This window comes from Trachinotus anak, unplaced genomic scaffold (assembly GCF_046630095.1).
Source record: "Trachinotus anak isolate AG129_WGS33_773 ecotype Australia unplaced genomic scaffold, CSIRO_AGI_Tana_v1 ptg000028l, whole genome shotgun sequence".
NCBI lineage: Eukaryota > Metazoa > Chordata > Actinopteri > Carangiformes > Carangidae > Trachinotus > Trachinotus anak.
Window position 1 is genome coordinate 11,662,979 of NW_027273879.1, and position 18,092 is coordinate 11,681,070.

Sequence of the window (18,092 nt, forward strand, 5' to 3'; positions counted from 1 at the left end):
AAAATAATGAAGTAGCTCAGTTCTATTTAGTCTGTGTGTGCGTGTGTGTGTGTGTACATACATGTGGAAATGCAGTACATTTTCATTATTATTCGTAATATTTAGAATTTGATTTAAATGACATTAGATAAACTCAAAATTGAAATAAATGAAGCCAACTCACATAGTCATATCGGCTTTTCACTTATTATAAGCCAGTTCTATCTAGTGTGACGCTTTGTGTAAATCACTGTAAATCTGTTAGAGTTTGGACATGAGCAACCTTGTGCATGTAGTCAACTAATAATTCTGAAATGTAAGAAGAGATCTTCTTTTACAGCTACACCTTAACATATGTTAATGTACATAAGTTGCAAGAGTAGAAAATTCTCTTTCTTGTGCATTATTTACATTTCCCTGTAATTCAGCCTGACACGAAATCTCTCAGGTAATGGTCTGTGACTTTGAATGGTGCTTGTCTGAACTGAATCTCTGGAAGTGTAATTAAGTCTTTACTGACTGAATAGCTGTTTGCCAAGAAATGCCATGTCAGGAAAATAAAATGTAAACAAGAAATTTAATTTCGCAGTGTTTAAGCTTCTTTTCTTGTTGATCCCACACAGGCCTGGAGGTTTTTCGAGTCTAGTTTCACAGATGGATTAGTACCATTAGTACCACTGTGGTCAACTGGCCCTGGCTTGTATCAGAGACTCACTCCTGAAATGAACTTTATATATTTTTTTGGTTTGTCAGCAGAAATGGCTGCATTGTAACTTGTAAAATATAACACTGAATATCCCTTTTGTGGTTTATCTGATGCAGTTGAGTGAACAATTGTGGCATCTAATTTTTAAAAATGATCTCTTTATCCGTATAATATTTGTGATGCTTTAGATTTAAACGCATGACTAAATCTTTTTCTCTGTGCACTCTGTATGTGTGAATACTAAAGCATTCCTTCATAAGCCAGACATAAGAAAACAAAGCTAAAAAGTGTCTCTTTGCACTTTTCTTTAAGTAAATAAGGAGTCCAGCGCCAACTTTCATGGGAAATTCCAACAAAGCATGAATGATTAAGGGATATATTTAAGCTTTTAAATAAAATCAGCCTCTTCTTTTGTGGTTTATATTTTTTGCACATACAAATACAGTTCATTTGTCAGCTCGGGTATGTGTGTGCTTTGTGTTTTATTGTGGTTCCTGTTAGTTACATAAAGGTCTAATTGTTTTTATAGTCTTGGGCAGGTTTGAACATAGAAGCCAGATTACAGTAAGGATTTTAACCCAACAGGATTACCTCTAGATTTAAGCACCTTATTTAGTTCTAAGCAATGAAAATCAGCCATAAGCTTGTCTGTGGAGTGTGTATATAAAGGCAGCGTCCGACACCAGACTCAATCTGGTGGATAACCACATACAGCACTAGAATTTTAATCACTGTTGCTACTTTGACACGAAACAGGTAAGTTTTTGAAATTTTACTCATTTTAAGACAATTCACCCTCTATTTCTATTTCTATTTTGTCAGAAGTAATCATCTGAATACAAGAATTTTCGTTCTTTGTGTTCTGTCAGGTAATGATGATGTTGCGTGGACTTATTGTTGTCTGTGATTGTTGTCTGCCTTCCTCAAATCTAATTTTTGGAAATTGCCAATTAAACACAGAATTGGACTGGCTGTCACATACTGTAGCGCTAATGTTTAGCATGTTATAGACCTCAATATATTGTGTGTGTATATATATGGTGCATTTATAATGTTTGTTTACATCAATGGCTGCTGGACTGAAGCAAACAAACTAGAACTAGAACTAGAACTAATCCCACAGGTCCCCTGGTCACGAGTCTTTGTCATGATGCTATTCTGTTCATTATAGAATGGGATCCTCTAAGCTGGCCCTGCTTCTGGTCCTGGTCTCCTGTGTAGAACGCAGTCTGTCTGCCTCCTGTGTCGTTGACAGCTTCTCAGTCAAAGAGGACTTTGACCCCAAGAGGGTGAGTCAATTCAAAACACACACATGCACACACACACGCACATAAACAGCATATATGTAAAGAGAAATTTTACAGCAATTTCTGACTTTCGTCCTCCTTTCCTTTCCATTGCAGTATGCAGGCAAGTGGTACGCACTGCAGAAGAAAGATCCAGAGGGCCTGTTCCTGCAGGACAACATCTCAGCTGAATACACGATTGATGACGATGGCTCCATGACTGCCTCCTCCAAGGGACGTGTCACTCTGTTTGGGTAAGTGGCCAGTAAGTGACCCCCACCCCCTGCTTTATATCAGTTAAAAAATTATATAACTCATTCCACCCAAAGCAAAACGTGCTGGTCTCACTCCTCTTTAAACCCCCTCAGGGTTAGGGTAAAAAGTCAGTTTAGGCACAAAGACCCTCTTGACTCTGGGCGAGGTGAGGGCAGCTCAAATACTCAGGTTCCAGGGTCAGAAGCACATGCTGAACAGCATTAGCTACAAACTGGGTTTTCCCTGGATTATGAAGGATTAGAGAGAAATGCAATTTGAAGAGGTGGGGTTTTACACAGGAATGTGGGCTTGAATGCACTTTTACAAACACAAAACATAAAACTCAAGTGCTCATGACATGGACTAAAAAGTGTGTTTGTATGACATTGTTGCAGCTTCTGGGTTGTGTGTGCTGACATGGCTGCCCAGTACTCTGTCCCCGACCCTACCACCCCCGGCAAGATGTTCATGAACTACCAGGGACTGGCCAGCTACCTGTCCAGTGGAGGTCAGCTGTGCACAAAAAATCCCCCTCACATCCTCCATATACCCCCTCATTCCTATTCACTCTAACTTCTCCCTTTCTCTAACCAGGTGACAACTACTGGGTGATCGACACTGACTACGACAACTACGCCATCACCTACGCCTGCCGCACCCTGAAAGATGATGGCAGCTGCGAAGATGGCTACGCCCTGGTCTTCTCCAGGAACCCCCGTGGTCTGCCCCCTGCCATTCAGCGCGTTGTGCGTCAGAAACAGGAAGATATCTGCATGGCCGGAGAGTTCCAACCTGTCCTGCAGTCTGGAGCTTGCTAAAGAGGAAGCAGAGTGAGGAGAGCAGGAGAGTGTGCCAGCTCGCTGCAGTTTAGGTGGCTGGAAAGCAAGAACAGGGAGAATGAGAGAGCGCATGTCAGAGATTTGTTGTGTATGTAAGAGTGATAATGTGGAGCGAATGGGCAGATGTAAAAAACAGAAAGACTGAGATGAGGAAAAAACATGAAACATGAAGCGAAGAGAGTGAAAAACCTGAACATATCCAACAATTGCATCTGTTTTTAAAATCCATTTCCTCCTCTATCTCTCATGTTGATATTGTTTGTCCAAGGAAAATGTCACTGTTGATGTGGTGTTTTGAGTGAATGTGAAAATTAAAATAAAAGAAAATATTTTTCTAAACAAAGTTCATTGGGATTTTGTCCTTTTTGTGCTGTAACAAAGCTATTGCGTGTAATTTCACTGTCTAAGCCTCCATTTTTAAAAGCAATGATATATCAGCAGAAAAATAATCCATGACACTTAGCTGTTTGAAGTATGAATACACTTAAAAGCAATGGTCAGCTGTTCAGGCTTGAAAACACGTTGCACTTTGGCCATCTAAGTGACTGTGATCCCTCCTGAGCCTCAGGAAAATGCAGCCAAACTCAACACAATGCACACTGAGCAGTAATGGGCTTACTGGTGGTCTGATGTTTCAAGACTTTAGTCCTATTATGCTAATTCCAATGTTAGGCCACTTATGTGCGCCACGGGTCAAGGATCATGTCAGGGGCCCTCTGATGCCACGTCTCACTTGGAATACAAAGATAACTGTGCTAAGAAGCTAGAAAAAGCAGCATTTTGATGCTCAAATGGTCCAGTTTCATTAACTGAATAGGCTGAATGTTGTCAGGGGAAAGGACAGGAGGCTGTCAGGGTCATAGTACTGAATGAGTTCAACAGTGAGAGACTGTGAGGGAGGCAGAAAGACAAATGGAGATTGTTTCTATAGCTGGTGTGTAATCCTGTTGATGTTATGCAACAAGCTAAAAAGCACTGGCTAAAGCCAATAAGGGTCAGGCTTTGCTGTAAATCAAAATAATACACCTGATGTCTTGGCTTAAGGCATGAAGGACAGTCAGTAGAAGAAACAGAAACCTCATTTACAAAGACCTTTTCATTCTGACATTCATCTGTTTTACTTTCTGGAGAATGAGTGTAGCCTGTTTAGACACAAAACTCAAGACCCAAATATGACACTAGGGGGAATTACCATTTTTGCTCATACACAAAGTAATCTTTTCATGGACATACAACAATTTCCATGAGTGAAATCATTTTTATTTTTCCCTTTTGTCGACATTTCTTACCCTCCAGTGCGCCAACAAATGTAGCTGTCAGTCTAACTGATGCCTACTCCTGTCTGTTTAAAATCTCTGGTACCCTGAACATTTTCTTTTTAGTTGGCTCATAGAGACCACGCGCCATGCATTGTGAAAACATTTCATTACTAAATGTTTAATTTTGTTTGGAAAAGTATTTCAGTTGCAGAGCAGTGGATACACACGTTGCTGGGACGGTGTGTGAGGGGCAGCAGGCCAAAGCAAGCTTAGCTCTGATGGGATCAGTTCTCTGGCCTTACTGGAAATGAAACCATCTGTAATTATCAAACAGCTAAACCCAAGCCATTGTTTTATACTTCTATCATGACTTACCTCATGTAACTAATATGTTCTGTTTCAGGGCATCATTTTTTGTTGTTGTCTCTTATTTTATTCGCAAAGTCTAAGGGCACTCAGTGAGACCAGACCTCCACCAAGGCCAATGCAAGACCAAAAAAATTCAAAGTCATTATAAATAATCTGGATCTTCCCCAATATTCAGTGGGTTCTTCCTTGGCTCATGCCTGACCCCTCCACCAAGTTTGGCGCAAATTGGTTCTGACAATTGATTCAAACAGACATGAGCAAAAACATAAGCTCCCTGGAGGAGATAACAAGAGTAAAGGACACCAAGATTACACAGGCACCACTTTGGAAATAAAATGGAAAGAGCAAAATAAAAGCTTCATTGTGATTTAGTCTCACCTCCACTGGAGACCCAGACCTGCTGTGAAAACCCAGACTGTTTTCACATGAATAGGCTACAAGCCTGAGGTAAGAATATAAGTGGATTTATCTGCTTGAGTTTGGTGAGGTTCCAATGCAAAACTCCCACGTCCGTAGAGTCTGCCAGAGTTATATTATTCTCCAAAGGCAAACTAAACAGACAAGGAAAACTCTACTCAATACTAAGCCCGCATAATCACCCCGTGTTATTCATTAACTTCAGCCTACTGTATGTAACCAGTGTCTCTCCCCTCATACTGTCAATCTTTTGACATTTGAAGTCTCTGAGGTAAAAAGGTTTTTTTGTCCATGTCTCTGTATTCGACCATAAATAACCTGCTCTGCAGAATCATGAATTTTACGTTTTAATCTCTGTACTCTGTATTCACTTCAGTGTTCAAGGTAACTGAATTAATTACTTGTTAATTGCTATATTAGGATATGTCCACCAGAGCGCACTCAAACCATGTTGAACATTAAACACTAAGCTTGAAGACCATTTGGCCAATGAAACTGCAAAAACCTCTGCTTTTTTTGAGTTTTTAATTTTAGCTACTGTATCTGTGTGGGTCACCCTCATCTTTAAATATAACGCCACCTCTTGTTGGCTTTACAGCGTTATTGACTGAGCAGCTCCTGCCTATATATGGCCGATGACATCACAGGATCTAAAGTGAGACATTTCCCAGTGCCTTGTGGGGAGAGATGTGACAGCGCTTTGTTTTAGGAATGGATGTGTGTATCTTCCGTAACCAGGAGGACATATAGTGGGACTGCTTTGTCAGAAATCTGACCAATAAACAGTACACTGATGCAGTAATATCAAGAAAATGACACTTGAATATACCTGAAACAAACTGATATGAAAATACAACTTACATCTACATGAAACTGTCTTTGAGCTGCACTGGCCCAGAAATTAAAAAGTCTGCTCTCAGTGGTTGGATTTTGGCTTTCATTATTCAAATACTTTCCACGTGAGGGAAACTGTTCCGTAGAAAGGGCATTCTCATTTTCTAAAATAGACACCTATGAGTTATATCAGATGTCATTCAGTTAGAGAGCTAGAATTAAAAGGCATTGAAATAATAAATGCTGCTGATATATTGTTTGAATAACAATTAATATGCTCAGAGGGCATCAGTGTGTAACAGTCTCCGTCTGTCTCGAGTGTTTGTACAAGCATCTAGCTGTTGAAGCACTCGCTAACTTTGTTGACCACCTGTCTCTGCGTTTGTGACTCATCTGACTTTTTGTCTCTGTTTTACAACTGTTTTTGAGTCCTCTGACTCGAGCTGCTCTGCAAACAGACTTTATCACAGTTGTGCAGGATGACCTGGGGCTATGGAATCAGTGGTGTTTCAGGGCCCACAGTTAGGGCCTCCATCCTGTACGGGATTAGACAGTGTCATGAAACATTTTTATTGGCTTAATGTTTAGCTCATTTGACGTTTCTACTGTTACATTCTTTACATTTATCATGTAGATGGTCGCCTCTGCTGTGTTTGAAAGTGCAGGGATTCATGATGGAGTGACTCCTCAGCATGTCATTAGCAGAATAAGCAGTTAAAGGGACAGAGGGTGTAGGGCAGTAAAAGATAACTGGTGCTATTGTGTTTGAGTTTGTGAGATCATGGTGGAACAATATGAAAATTGTGAAAACCTGCTCGGTCGAAACTGTAGCATTCATTGTTGGCTCAAATGGTCTGTGACTTGAAAGAACCTGAAGAAATTGTCATTGTTGGAAAATTTCCAATCTATCTGATTCATTCTCACTGATGTGTTTGGCCTCAGATGTGGTGGAGTCTTGCATGTGGGCCATTACATATAAAACTTTAATTTCAAGTTTCCTTTTTTGCATCAGTTCCTTTCAGTTTCCTCCCAGCTTTTAACTTTTGTTCATGAGGATTTTTGGAGCACAGTGATCCTAATCAAAAAGGTCATGGCCTTAAATTACAGGGCTGATCGAGGTCACAGTGGGGTTCATATGTCATGACAGACAAAGTGCGTGCTCAGGTAGGATGTGCTTATTAAGAAATTAACATAGCTGAGAAAATAAAATCCTAAAATGACTCAGGAGTCACATCTTTATCTGTCTGCAGCTTTTTTAGCTCATGTAACCAACTCACAGATAAACCAGGGTCAGCCAGTGTCTGCATAATTTGTCTCGCATTTTCAGCAGAGACACAAGTCTCATTTATATCACCCAGCGCCTCAATGAATGATTTTATTTAACAACTCTGTCTTATTACAGTCATTTCCCCCTTAATTACCTCATTATAAGAAGCGTTGTGTCAGAAGTGTCTTTGATGAAAGACCTGCAGGAGGTTCTCTCTGACTGGCACAGACATTACTTCACACTTCAGTTTTTATCAACAGCTTTAATTATAAGGCAAATGTTTCTCTCCTTTTGTCTGTTTTCTTTCCAGTTTTCATCCCTTTCATCTTCTCGACTATGTTTCCTTTTTCTTTTTTCACTTTCATCGTTTGAAGTTTACATTGATTCATTAATAAATGTGTGCGTGCAAATACTGATGACTGATGGGTTATGTGATAAATGAATAATTTTCTTGATCGTAGAAAATATGACTAAATATAATCTTAAAAACTCAAAGACTCCACATTGAAACTGATACTGTTGTACATCCCAAACTTTCAGAAGATATGAAAAAAATAAACAAATGTATTATTTTACCTGAGCTTTTTCGTAACGTCTTCAGATTATTGCAGCACTGCATGATTCAAAATGTATATCACATATTTATGATAAAGTATAGGCTGCTGTGACATGCTTGTTAAACAGCATTTGCTTGAGCCAAAGTCAAGAGAAGTTTTATGCAACAAACTCAACAGCAAGAAAACTAACGTCAGGGTGAATAAAGAATAAAAAAGTAAACATGCAATGGATAAATGACAGTTTTTATTCAGACAGAGTACAAACACAAAAGCAGCAAAGACGATTAAGAAGGAAAAGCATGTATTTCATTTACCACATTAAACTTCACCACACTAAGAAATAAATATTTTGCTTAAGTAGGCTACACAACATTTTATTAGTAAAACAGTATGATGTCCAGGATGTAGCACTGGTTAGTCACTTCTTCTCACACTCACATCTCTATTCAAAATTGATATAAGCATGCATAACTACAGCAGTTTCAGAAATATTTGTTTATTGTTATGCTTGTACCATTTTTCTCCAAAAAGAAAAAAATCACCTCACTTGTCACTGAATAACCAACCTCGGGCGAACATTTCTGTGAAAACCTAAACCATTCATAGTCGAGTAAAGTATCCCAAAAATGCCCTAATTTCAAAATGTTTTTTTTCTCTTCCCCCTACATCTCTCACTTGGTCATTTTCCTCTATCTTCTGTTGTAATTTTTTTTTTCTTTATCCTCACCCACTTGTTCTATTTCTTGGTCTCCTCGATCTGCTCCACCTCACTGGACTCATCCACCACTTTGCCATTGACCATTGTCTGAGTCACCACCTTCACAATCTTCCTGGTGCGAACATCAGGCTCCTCTGCAGAGAAAAGAGATGAGATGAGATGAGATGAGATGAGATGAGATGAGATGAGATGAGATATGATGAGATATGATGAGATGATAAGAGATGAGATGAGTTGAAATTAGATGAGATGGGATATTGAGAGGTTAGATGAGATGAGATTAATGAGATGAGATGAGATGAGATGAGATGAGAAAAAAGATTTGGAATGAGGTTAAGTTGAAATAACATATAACAATACTTATCTATATGAGAAAAATGAGATTAAAAAAGACTGGTTTAAATGAGCCAGCATGGGATTTACACAGATGAGAGTGTAAAATGAGATGTAGAAAGAACAGATGATATAAAATGAGATGGAGGAGAAGACTCTGATAATATGAGATTTAGGAAGAAGAAGACAAAGAAAAATGATTTGAAATGAGAGGATGGGATCATATGAGTACAAGAGATTGGATATGATGAGGTGGATGATATGATACGAGAAGAAAGTTGAGTACATAAAGGAAAAAAAATATTGTGAGGGGAGATGAGAAATAAAAATGAGATTAGATGAAATCATTGGAATCATTTTCATTCATATGCCTCTCTTGCTGGTTCATAAAAACTGCTGGAACTGTTCAACTCTTGTGTCTCATGAGGACGTTACAGTCTTCAATCCTGTGTTGTCTTTAGTCTTTTATGTTGTGAGACAAAGAAAATATTTTCAAAACACCCTCCACTTTGTTAATCCTGCAGCGTGAGTCAGTAGGATTAAGACACAGTTACAACATTGGCATAAGTGTTTTCACGCCCACATTTGTTGCCATAGGGAGCTGAGCTGTTTGCAGTGTTTGCATTGTTTAGAAGTTCATAAAACTATCATTAGTCCTGGGCCTCTCAGGTGCATGTGAAAGAACATATGTCTCTGTAAGTCTCCCTATGACACTCTCTCAAATTCACATCTGAATCCATGTAAGGTTTGGCTATTATGCAGCAACTGTTAAATAAACATTCGTGAACGATTTGCTCGACTTATCTCCTTCATCATTTCATCATCACTTTAGTCACTCTTTACCTCCCTGATGTTTCCTACAGGCTGTGATAAGATGCATTCAAAATGAATAAATGACCACTGCTGCCATATTTGCTGTTCTATTGTACTATTATACAAATACTGCGCTTTGGTGTCTTTCTGTTGCTCTGATACATACAACATACAACATACAAACAGTGACTTCATGTTCTTTGATCAGTGAATAATCGAAAGCCAAGGACTCACTTTTCGGTGGAGGAGGAACTTCTTTGACTCTGATGGGTAGAAAGAAAATATATAAGAATTAACAATGACCTGTATATAATAGCAACACATTTAAAGGAATTGTTCAACATTTTGAGAAATTGCTTATTTGCTTTCTTGCAGAGAGTTAGATGAGAAGAGCTATACTATTCTTATAGCATATGTTAAATATAAGGCTGGAGCCAGCAGCTGCTAGCTGAACACAAAAGATAACAAACTCATACTCATTTGTTTATTTGTTCGTTTGTTCTGTACTAAAATGGAAGTGAAAAACAAAAAGTTATGCTACTTTTGGACAGAGTCAGGCTAGCTGTTTCCCCTTGCTTCCAATCTTTGTGCTAAGCTAAAGGGCTGCTGCCTGTAGCTTAAAAAATGGTATTGATTTTCTCATCCAATTCTTAACCCTGAAGAAAAATTCTGTCTCATCACATCTTGGTTTCTTATTTTTGTAGTTCTTCGACGTTTCTTTCAGTTCTAGGTCAAATTTGAGAAATTTCAACCGTTAATTCAGTCTGTAAACTATGATGGCTGTTTTAAGTGGATAGGTTGATGATGAGTTGGATGATCACCTTCTATTTAGTGATGCTAGCACATCACATCACATTTCAGCATTTACCTTGGGTACAAAGTTATTATACTCCTCAAGGCCAAAACTATGAAATTAATATCATTTTTTTTAATGAAATTACAAGTCCCATTTAAATTTAAGCTTTTTAATCTCCCCCATTTTCTTCATGATACAAATGAAAACTCACGTTTCCTCTCCTTCCAGCAGGCGCCTGTATGTGGCGATCTCCATTTCCAGGTTCTGCTTGATGCGGAGGAGCTGCTCGTAGTCGGTCTTGGTGCGCTGCATGTCCAGCCTGAGCTGGGAGAGGTCATCCTCCAGCCGGCTCAGGGTGGCCTGCAGCCGCTCCATCTCACCGGAATATTTCTGACCTGTCTCCCCCAGGTTATTTTCCAGCGCTGCTATCTGAGGAGAGAAACAGAAAATAAGAGAGCTGGCCTTACTTATCTGTATACCTTAGTCTAATGTTTCCATTGTCTGTTTTTAATGTGGCTCAACGTTGCTAATGGTTTTCCAGTTCAGGAAATTTACTAAAGGCTGGTGAAAAAAAAAAAAAAAAAGTTCTGGCTTTTCAGCCTCCTCCTGTTTCCACAGGTGTTTGCCAGTGGAAAGCAAACCTCAAGAATATCTCCTGATTCTGAAATTACTTCCCAAACCATTGTCAACAAATACCTGTGAACTGACAAGGCCTTGGCATCCAAAGCAAACACTGGCTGCTCAGACATGATTACCCATCTAACCTCCAAAACTCACCCTCATACAATTTAGCAACTGAATCTTCAATGTTCTTGCATGACTTAGCAGCGTGGGAGAATGTGTTGACTGTCAACACAGGATTACAAAAGAGAGAAACAAAACGATTTTTCCCAGACACTCATACGATACAGTAACATGGAAATACGCATATTAAGAAACAGGTCTAGCTGAGACTGAATTTGAGCGTCTTAAAGGATTTTCTGTTTTTGTTGTTATTGGACAAATCTCCGATAAAACCAACCTGTCTTTAACACAACCATAACTCATCAAGGCTTTGTGGAAAGGTATTACTCATAAATATATTTTCTAATCATGATCAAGGAACTGGCACTTCTTGATGTGCGTTAGAGTTTGTTTTCACAGCTTTAATGTATTTTTACAGCAGTTAGCAGTAAGTCCCAGCTGGCACTACACGCATGTCGTTCAGGTTTAATCTTTTTAGTTCTTATGCAGCCAAAGGGTATGAAAACTCACACATTCACTTAGTTTGTGGGTATGGTGGCCCCTCTTTTACCTCAGGACCCTGCAGTATGTCGATTGTATACCATTTAATATTACTTGTGTGTTTATGAGATGTTTTGCTCCACTTGTCACATTCCTAAGGCGCAGCTGCTCACCTGCTTGTGCAGACTCTCCAGCTCCACCTCCAGGGTCTGCAGGAAGCGCTGCCTCTCGGTCAGCTCGCCCTGGGCTGCTCTCAGAGCTTCGTTGCTCTCCTTCACCTCGTTCTGCACCGTCTCCAGCTGAAGAGGACAACCACACACACACACACACACACACACACACACACACACACACACACACACACACACACACAAAAAACACAACCATTCCATTTTATTTTTGATTGCTTAACTTCTTCTGGCCACCTGACAGAAACTGACAGCCGCATAACTGATACAGACTGTATTGTGAAACTGAAAAAATATTTTATTGAATCACTTGATTGCACTTTCTCCCCACACCTTCTTGCGATACCACTGCTCCGCCTGCTCCTTGTTCTTCTTGACAATCCCCTCATACTGAGAACGCAGGTCAGACAGAATAGTGCCCAGCTCCGGCCCGCTGGCAGAGTCCACCTCCACATTCACCTCATCTCTGGCAATACGAGACTTCATCTGCTCAAGTTCCTGTAAGAGGAGAAGAAGTCCACCTACTTTGTGTTGCTTTGTCACAGTGTGTGTGTGCATGTTTATTCTTGAATGAAAAGAACATTGTAGTTGCACTGCGGCATCTTCAGATTAACATGTGTGGATATAATCGTATGTACAGGATGTGTCTGCGCAGTAGCAGGCGACATATGGAAACAAGAACAGTTGTGTGAATCCTACACCACAGGATGGCAGAGAGGATGTGAGGGCATCTTCATTATTCAGATGCTCTCCATCAATAGTTGATGGGACAGAGCTCACCTTACTCCCAGCCTTTCAGCTCACACACACACACTCCTGGTGGATCCCTTTCACTCTCTCTTCTCTGTGGCATGGTGTTTTATCACATGCAGTTTATTTTAATGAGACATAGACTGTTTTTAATGCTCTTCATATATATTCATACACAATTTTCGAGCCTCTGTTTTGGACAATTAAATTCTATTATATTACTTTATTCTATTTATGGTGATTGTATCCTTGCTTGGGCAGTGGAAGCATGAGAGGAAACATTGTGATCTAGTTTTCCAGTTTAACCTTTTCTGTGTCAGTGTGAGTAAAAGTCAATGTTTTCATCAGGAGGCACTGATATAGATTTCAGAGGAGAGAACATCTACAGAAGGAGACACCTACAGTCCAGAGTGAGTGAGTTTAAGAGACCAAATCACCATCATCATCATCGCAGGATCCAAATTTCACATATAGTCGAATAAGTCAAACAAGCACATTTAACATAAGTGTATATTAGTAACATACATTATTAATGTGTCTAATGTAGAACCAGATCCACCAATGCAAAAATAATCAAGTCTCATTTGTTTAAATTCATTCTCAATATCTGCACTCAGTCATGGTTTGAGTGTAAAACTGAAAACTGAAGCTAAGGCTCTATGGGGCCTAAAACATCTTAAATGAATTGGATCTGTATAGTGTTGTTTCAGTAACAGGGAGATCAGTCCTTCCTTTGGTGAGAGGGGGTAAGTTTATCTTAGTACCTCTCCCCCCCAGAGGACAGTGCCCAGGTGCCTTGGATCAGCTGATTGGACAGAAAGAACAGGTTTGGGAAACCAGATCTACCTGGTCCTTTTGTCCGTAGTAACCAGAGGACCACCCTCTCTCCCCCCTCACCCTCTCGCTCTCTTCTCCCTCTCTAAAAAAACCTTGTGAGTACATCAAATTGGGTTAGTCTGATATCAGACAATTTGTTGTTTGTGAGGGCAGATAATGGGCCCAAAAGGAAAATGAGATGAAATGTCAGGGAGGTGAAGTAACTATGGAAGGTATAAAAAAATGAGAACAGAGAGACAGAAGTGACAGACTTACCTCCTCATGGTTTTTCTTGAGGAAGTAAAGTTCTTCCTTCAGGCTGTCCAGATCTCCCCTCAGAGAGGCAATGATCTGCTCATGGTCAGTCTTGGCCTTTTTTAGAGCCACACAGTCTCGCTCCACAGACTGACACATCACCAGCTCAGTCTCCCACCTTATAAAAGCAGGAAGAATAGCAGATAGTGTATTACAATGAGCTCAGCATTTATACTTTACCTCTGGAGACGGAAGACTGCAGTTCAGTCCAAGACATCTCTTTGCATAATAGTCATTAGTCAAAACACTTGAAAATCCCTACGCACTGAGAATGTCTCAGGAAAAAGTTGGAAATTAATGTTTGCAGCTGTACAAACAATAAGTTAGAGGGCCCAATAAATAAGTAAAGTGACACATTTCCATTACGTTAAATAGTCAGGACTTTGTCTAATATTATACTATTAGATGTTTATAATATTTAATTAAATGTGAAGCAGTTATTACAAATATACATAGAGTCTCCTACAGAAGGAAGTACTAAATCCTTCATCAAAGACAGGGATTAAACGTAAGAGTCTTATCTTAAAAGACAAACAACCAAAACCAGTTTGAGTTGGTCGTCTCCAGAACGTAATCATTAATCACTCACTTGATTCTGAAGTCATCGGCAGCCAGTTTAGCGTTATCAATCTCTAACATGAGGCGAGCATTCTCCAAAGTCTTCTTCCTCACCTGACAAATATTAACAGGGTTATAACAGAGATCCAGCATCCTTCATTAAAGTCTTCACACTTACATGGATACACTCCTCTACATGTGATATATTATGTTTATAGTCTACTATATTTGGTGTACTGATCAGAGTATTTATATAGTGGAATTACTAATGGCTAAAAGACACCTGAAGATTTGAATTCTTGTCAAATAGGCTCACACACATTTTAACTTCATTAACCTGTAACTATTTCCCTTTAGTCAAAATAGGTAAAATAATTATTAACTTCACCTTGACCCTGTTTGGTGCAGAATTAACTCAAAGATCAAATGCAGGTCAAGTTCAGCTACTGAGGAGTGATGCAGCTCCTGCTAAAGGCCGCAGTCCATTTGCATGAATGCTTTGTCTATGTAAAATAATCAATGTCATTGTAGCCTTGGCCTTTGTTGATGGACATTTACAAACCTCCCAAATTGCAAACTGGCTGTCTAGATGGACCTGTGTGTAAAATGTATATGTAAATGTATATCTTTTTCTGGCAGCATGTTCCCTCATACCCTACCTCTTGCTCAACAGCATGAGCTTGGGCCATCATGGAATCAAGGTCATGACCTTTGGGAATGCGGTCAAGCATCAGCTGCTTGATCTTACTTTCCAGGTCTGCGTTAGAGCGCTCCAGTGTCCGCACCTGCCGGAAGACAAAGAGAGTCTCATGATCAAAGTATTTCAGCTTGCTAATAGTTAGATGCTAATTTCCTTGTCTGCCAAACTGAGATACACCCTTCACATATTTGGCTGCTGACCAACATCCTAACACTGCAGTACTGTGCAAGGTAACCAACCTTATCCAGGTAGTTGGCCAGACGGTTGTTGAGACTCTGCATGGCCTCCTTCTCGTTGGTGCTGTTGCCATGCAGACCGTTTAGCTGGAGGCTGATTGGCCCGTTGAGGTCCTGGCTGATAGAACCTGAACGGGTCAGCGGGCTGGCTGCTGCAAAAGAGACTGAGGCGCGGGAGCGAGCGCGGCCGGTGTCCATCAGAGAACGGCTGGAAAAGGAGGGCTGGCGGCTCATAGAGTAACTCCTCATGGATATGCTGGAGGCCATGGTGGGTGGTCTTGAAGTCTGGAGAGAAAATGGAGAGAAACTGGGAATTAGACAATATTGCGTTGGTGAATTTGTAAAGACAAGATGGAGGCAAGACATGAGGAGAGAAACAGAAGAAGAGCACAATCACAGATGTTATGTCTATTACAGCTGTTGTGGGTCCATTTCTTCGAGAAGAGAGTGGATGGATGTTTAAAATACAAATGTCACAAGGAAAATACACAACTCCAAAAGCCAGACTGTTTGACCTATTGCAGTCATTTAAAGCTTGTGTTACATGAGATCTGGCTGCAGTAAAAGCTCTTCTGTGGCCCTCAAGCAAATGTGTTTTATTCTAGTATTTGGCCAGACCTTAATGGAAATACAAGTAGGGCCTAATATCCAAGACAGCTGAACGCCCACTGGAGATGATGAAACGAGTCCAGTCACTGGCTAGTACTGGTTATTCAAACTAACCATCTGCATGGAAAAGATGACTGATCTATGATCAGAGTCACTTCAGTCTGTCATTCTCATCTCTGTTCAATACAACTTCAACTCCAGTCAGTGTAAAATCAAAATGTAAATGAGTACAGCTCAACCCTGGGTCGAAGAAGAGCCTCTCACTGGGACTGAGGACACTCTCATGTAGTCTATTACTATGATAATAAGATGTATTTTATATTTAAGAGGAGACTGATGGAGAATTGATCAAACAGAAACAGACAGAAAAGATGAAACACGGCTCCATTCCCTTTAGACTGTTGAATATTTCTGTGTAAACATCATTAAAAAGGTTCTGCAATCAAAAACTAGGATTTTATAAATATTTTTTTTGTATGCAGTTCTTATGTAAAGAACATTTTTTAGCGATGCTACTTTACATAAATAGTACTTGACATCTTTTTCTTTCCACCTTTTTTAACCTCATTCAATAATAAGTTTAACCTGGGCTCATGTTACTGCCTGAACTTCAAATAAGACTAGCTGATGTTTGAATGTCAAACACAGGACAGGACAGGGTATCTTTGTCTGTGTGTGCGTGTGTGTGTGTATTTCCTATTTTATTTTATCTGTGTGTGTGTGTGTGTGTGTGTGTGTGTGTGAAGTTTCGCGCATGCTTGCTTTTGTGTGTTTCTCAGCAGGGTTTCAGTGGCAGATTAGCGGTCAAGGGAACCTCTCTGTCTCTCTGTCACTTGATCCTTGCAACATCGTTCCCACAACACTACAAAGGACCCTGCAGGAGACAGACGCTCCTTGTTCAGATGGAAGATACAGCTTGGGAAAATGATCGGGAAAATTTTCAGAGTGAATTCCAGTTTCACAAGGAAGCACTTTGTTCCACACGAAATCGACTTTTATGTATTTATTTTTTTTTATCTTTTTGAATAAATCATCTCACTAATCATTGACAGTTAGTTGTGCTGACAACTCTGAATGAAAGTGAACAAGATAATAAGATTAATTTGCTTGAGGATATTGCTAGCAGCTTTTTCATCCTGTTTTAATTTTGATTCAGATCAGTGCTTCATTTTTTCATAATCTCAATTAATTTAATTGAACTTAATAAAAGGACAGAGTAGAATAACCGAAAAAAAATTAAATAACCAAATTAATAAATCTAACTGTTAAAAAAGAACATATCTTTAAAAAAAAACATCCAGCTTACCAGGATTTACTCCAGATAAAGTCAGGGTGGGATCCAGAGGAATGCAGGAGGCTCTGAGCTGCTGCTGCTACAGGTGAGCTTATATGCAGGTGTGCAAGAAGAAGGAGGAGCTAACTCCAGTCAGGAGGTGTCTTAACTCCACCTGAGGGTCTTGAGAAAGACGTGCAGTTAAGTGTTGTAATTAAAAAATGTAGCATGTCTGTCTTTGATGACCTCATCTCATACCTACCTCATCTATGAATATGCACATATTTCAAATGGTTAAAAAAAATTTCAGTTTGCACATCACACTTGTGTAAGTTGCATTTTAAACCATGAATGACTTCTAAGCTGATTGTGATGTCATAAATCACGCTCATGCGAAAACACTTTAAACTCAGATTTACGGTGAGCTCTGAAAAACAAAATCAGGAAACAGCAGCAAACTGCACAGTTAAGGTCAACATGTGACATAACAATAAGCAAAACCCCTTTTGAGCTATGGGTAATTTTAAATCTTGGGGGGAGCTGTATAACTTACATAAACTTATAAAGTTGATACTGTTTGTGAGATCCTGTATGTCAGGAAGCAACTACATTAGCAACGTCTGTTCATTTTGAATTTGAGTGAATCTGAATTGAATTTGAGTGAAAGACACTTAAACTCACTGTAGCACTGAGGGTAATTGAGAAAAAAAAATTGTACACACCCATTTCACAATCCAGTCATTTTTTCCATTGTTAATATAAAAAAAGTTACTTACCCAACCCACTTACAAAAGGGGACGATTTTGGACGAGCTACCAACATACGCTCTTCACTGACATTCTGTGAGTGAAGGGAGCACGCATCATCTCTGACCACAATAAAGCACGCCCTCTCTCGTATCTGTGTTAGTAATTAGTAGCTTATCATCATCACCATCCCTTCACTGTTGGGTGGGTGGAGCCCCGCCTGTAGTTCTCTAGAGCCTCCTGTTAGTC

At 39.7% G+C, this 18,092-nt stretch overlaps 2 protein-coding genes across 2 annotated transcripts; one reads left to right on the forward strand and one right to left on the reverse strand.

Annotated features, from left to right (window-relative positions):
- The first annotated feature begins 1,316 nt into the window (after positions 1-1,316).
- rbp4l (retinol binding protein 4, like) lies at positions 1,317-3,408 on the forward strand. The gene is made up of 5 exons (XM_071466753.1): positions 1,317-1,441; positions 1,857-1,974; positions 2,089-2,225; positions 2,622-2,734; positions 2,821-3,408. Exons 2-5 carry the CDS (start codon positions 1,858-1,860, stop codon positions 3,042-3,044), a joined length of 591 nt encoding a protein of 196 aa, XP_071322854.1. The 5' UTR covers positions 1,317-1,441; position 1,857; the 3' UTR covers positions 3,045-3,408.
- A 4,582-nt stretch (positions 3,409-7,990) lies between these two features.
- On the reverse strand, positions 7,991-17,270 carry LOC139611791 (keratin, type I cytoskeletal 18). Its single transcript, XM_071466703.1, has 10 exons — positions 17,131-17,270; positions 15,219-15,500; positions 14,939-15,064; positions 14,311-14,393; positions 13,683-13,839; positions 12,174-12,338; positions 11,826-11,951; positions 10,640-10,857; positions 9,867-9,895; positions 7,991-8,620 (listed from the first exon to the last, which is right to left on the reverse strand). The coding sequence occupies exons 2-10, from the start codon at positions 15,480-15,482 to the stop codon at positions 8,505-8,507; spliced, it is 1,284 nt and encodes a 427-aa protein (XP_071322804.1). The 5' UTR covers positions 15,483-15,500; positions 17,131-17,270; the 3' UTR covers positions 7,991-8,504.
- Positions 17,271-18,092: the final 822 nt, after the last annotated feature.

Bases quoted from the DNA above. Each gene is read 5' to 3' on its own strand.
- rbp4l (XM_071466753.1), top strand. From the start codon at position 1,858: ATGGGATCCTCTAAGCTGGCCCTGCTTCTGGTCCTGGTCTCCTGTGTA. The intron at 2,226-2,621 runs GTAAGTGGCCAG...ACATTGTTGCAG, and splicing joins GGACGTGTCACTCTGTTTGG to CTTCTGGGTTGTGTGTGCTG. The intron at 2,735-2,820 runs GTCAGCTGTGCA...TTCTCTAACCAG, and splicing joins CAGCTACCTGTCCAGTGGAG to GTGACAACTACTGGGTGATC.
- LOC139611791 (XM_071466703.1), bottom strand. From the start codon at position 15,482: ATGGCCTCCAGCATATCCATGAGGAGTTACTCTATGAGCCGCCAGCCC. The intron at 9,896-10,639 runs GTGAGTTTTCAT...TCTACCCATCAG, and splicing joins CTGCTGGAAGGAGAGGAAAC to AGTCAAAGAAGTTCCTCCTC. The intron at 8,621-9,866 runs GTGAGTCCTTGG...TTTTCTCTGCAG, and splicing joins AGTTCCTCCTCCACCGAAAA to AGGAGCCTGATGTTCGCACC.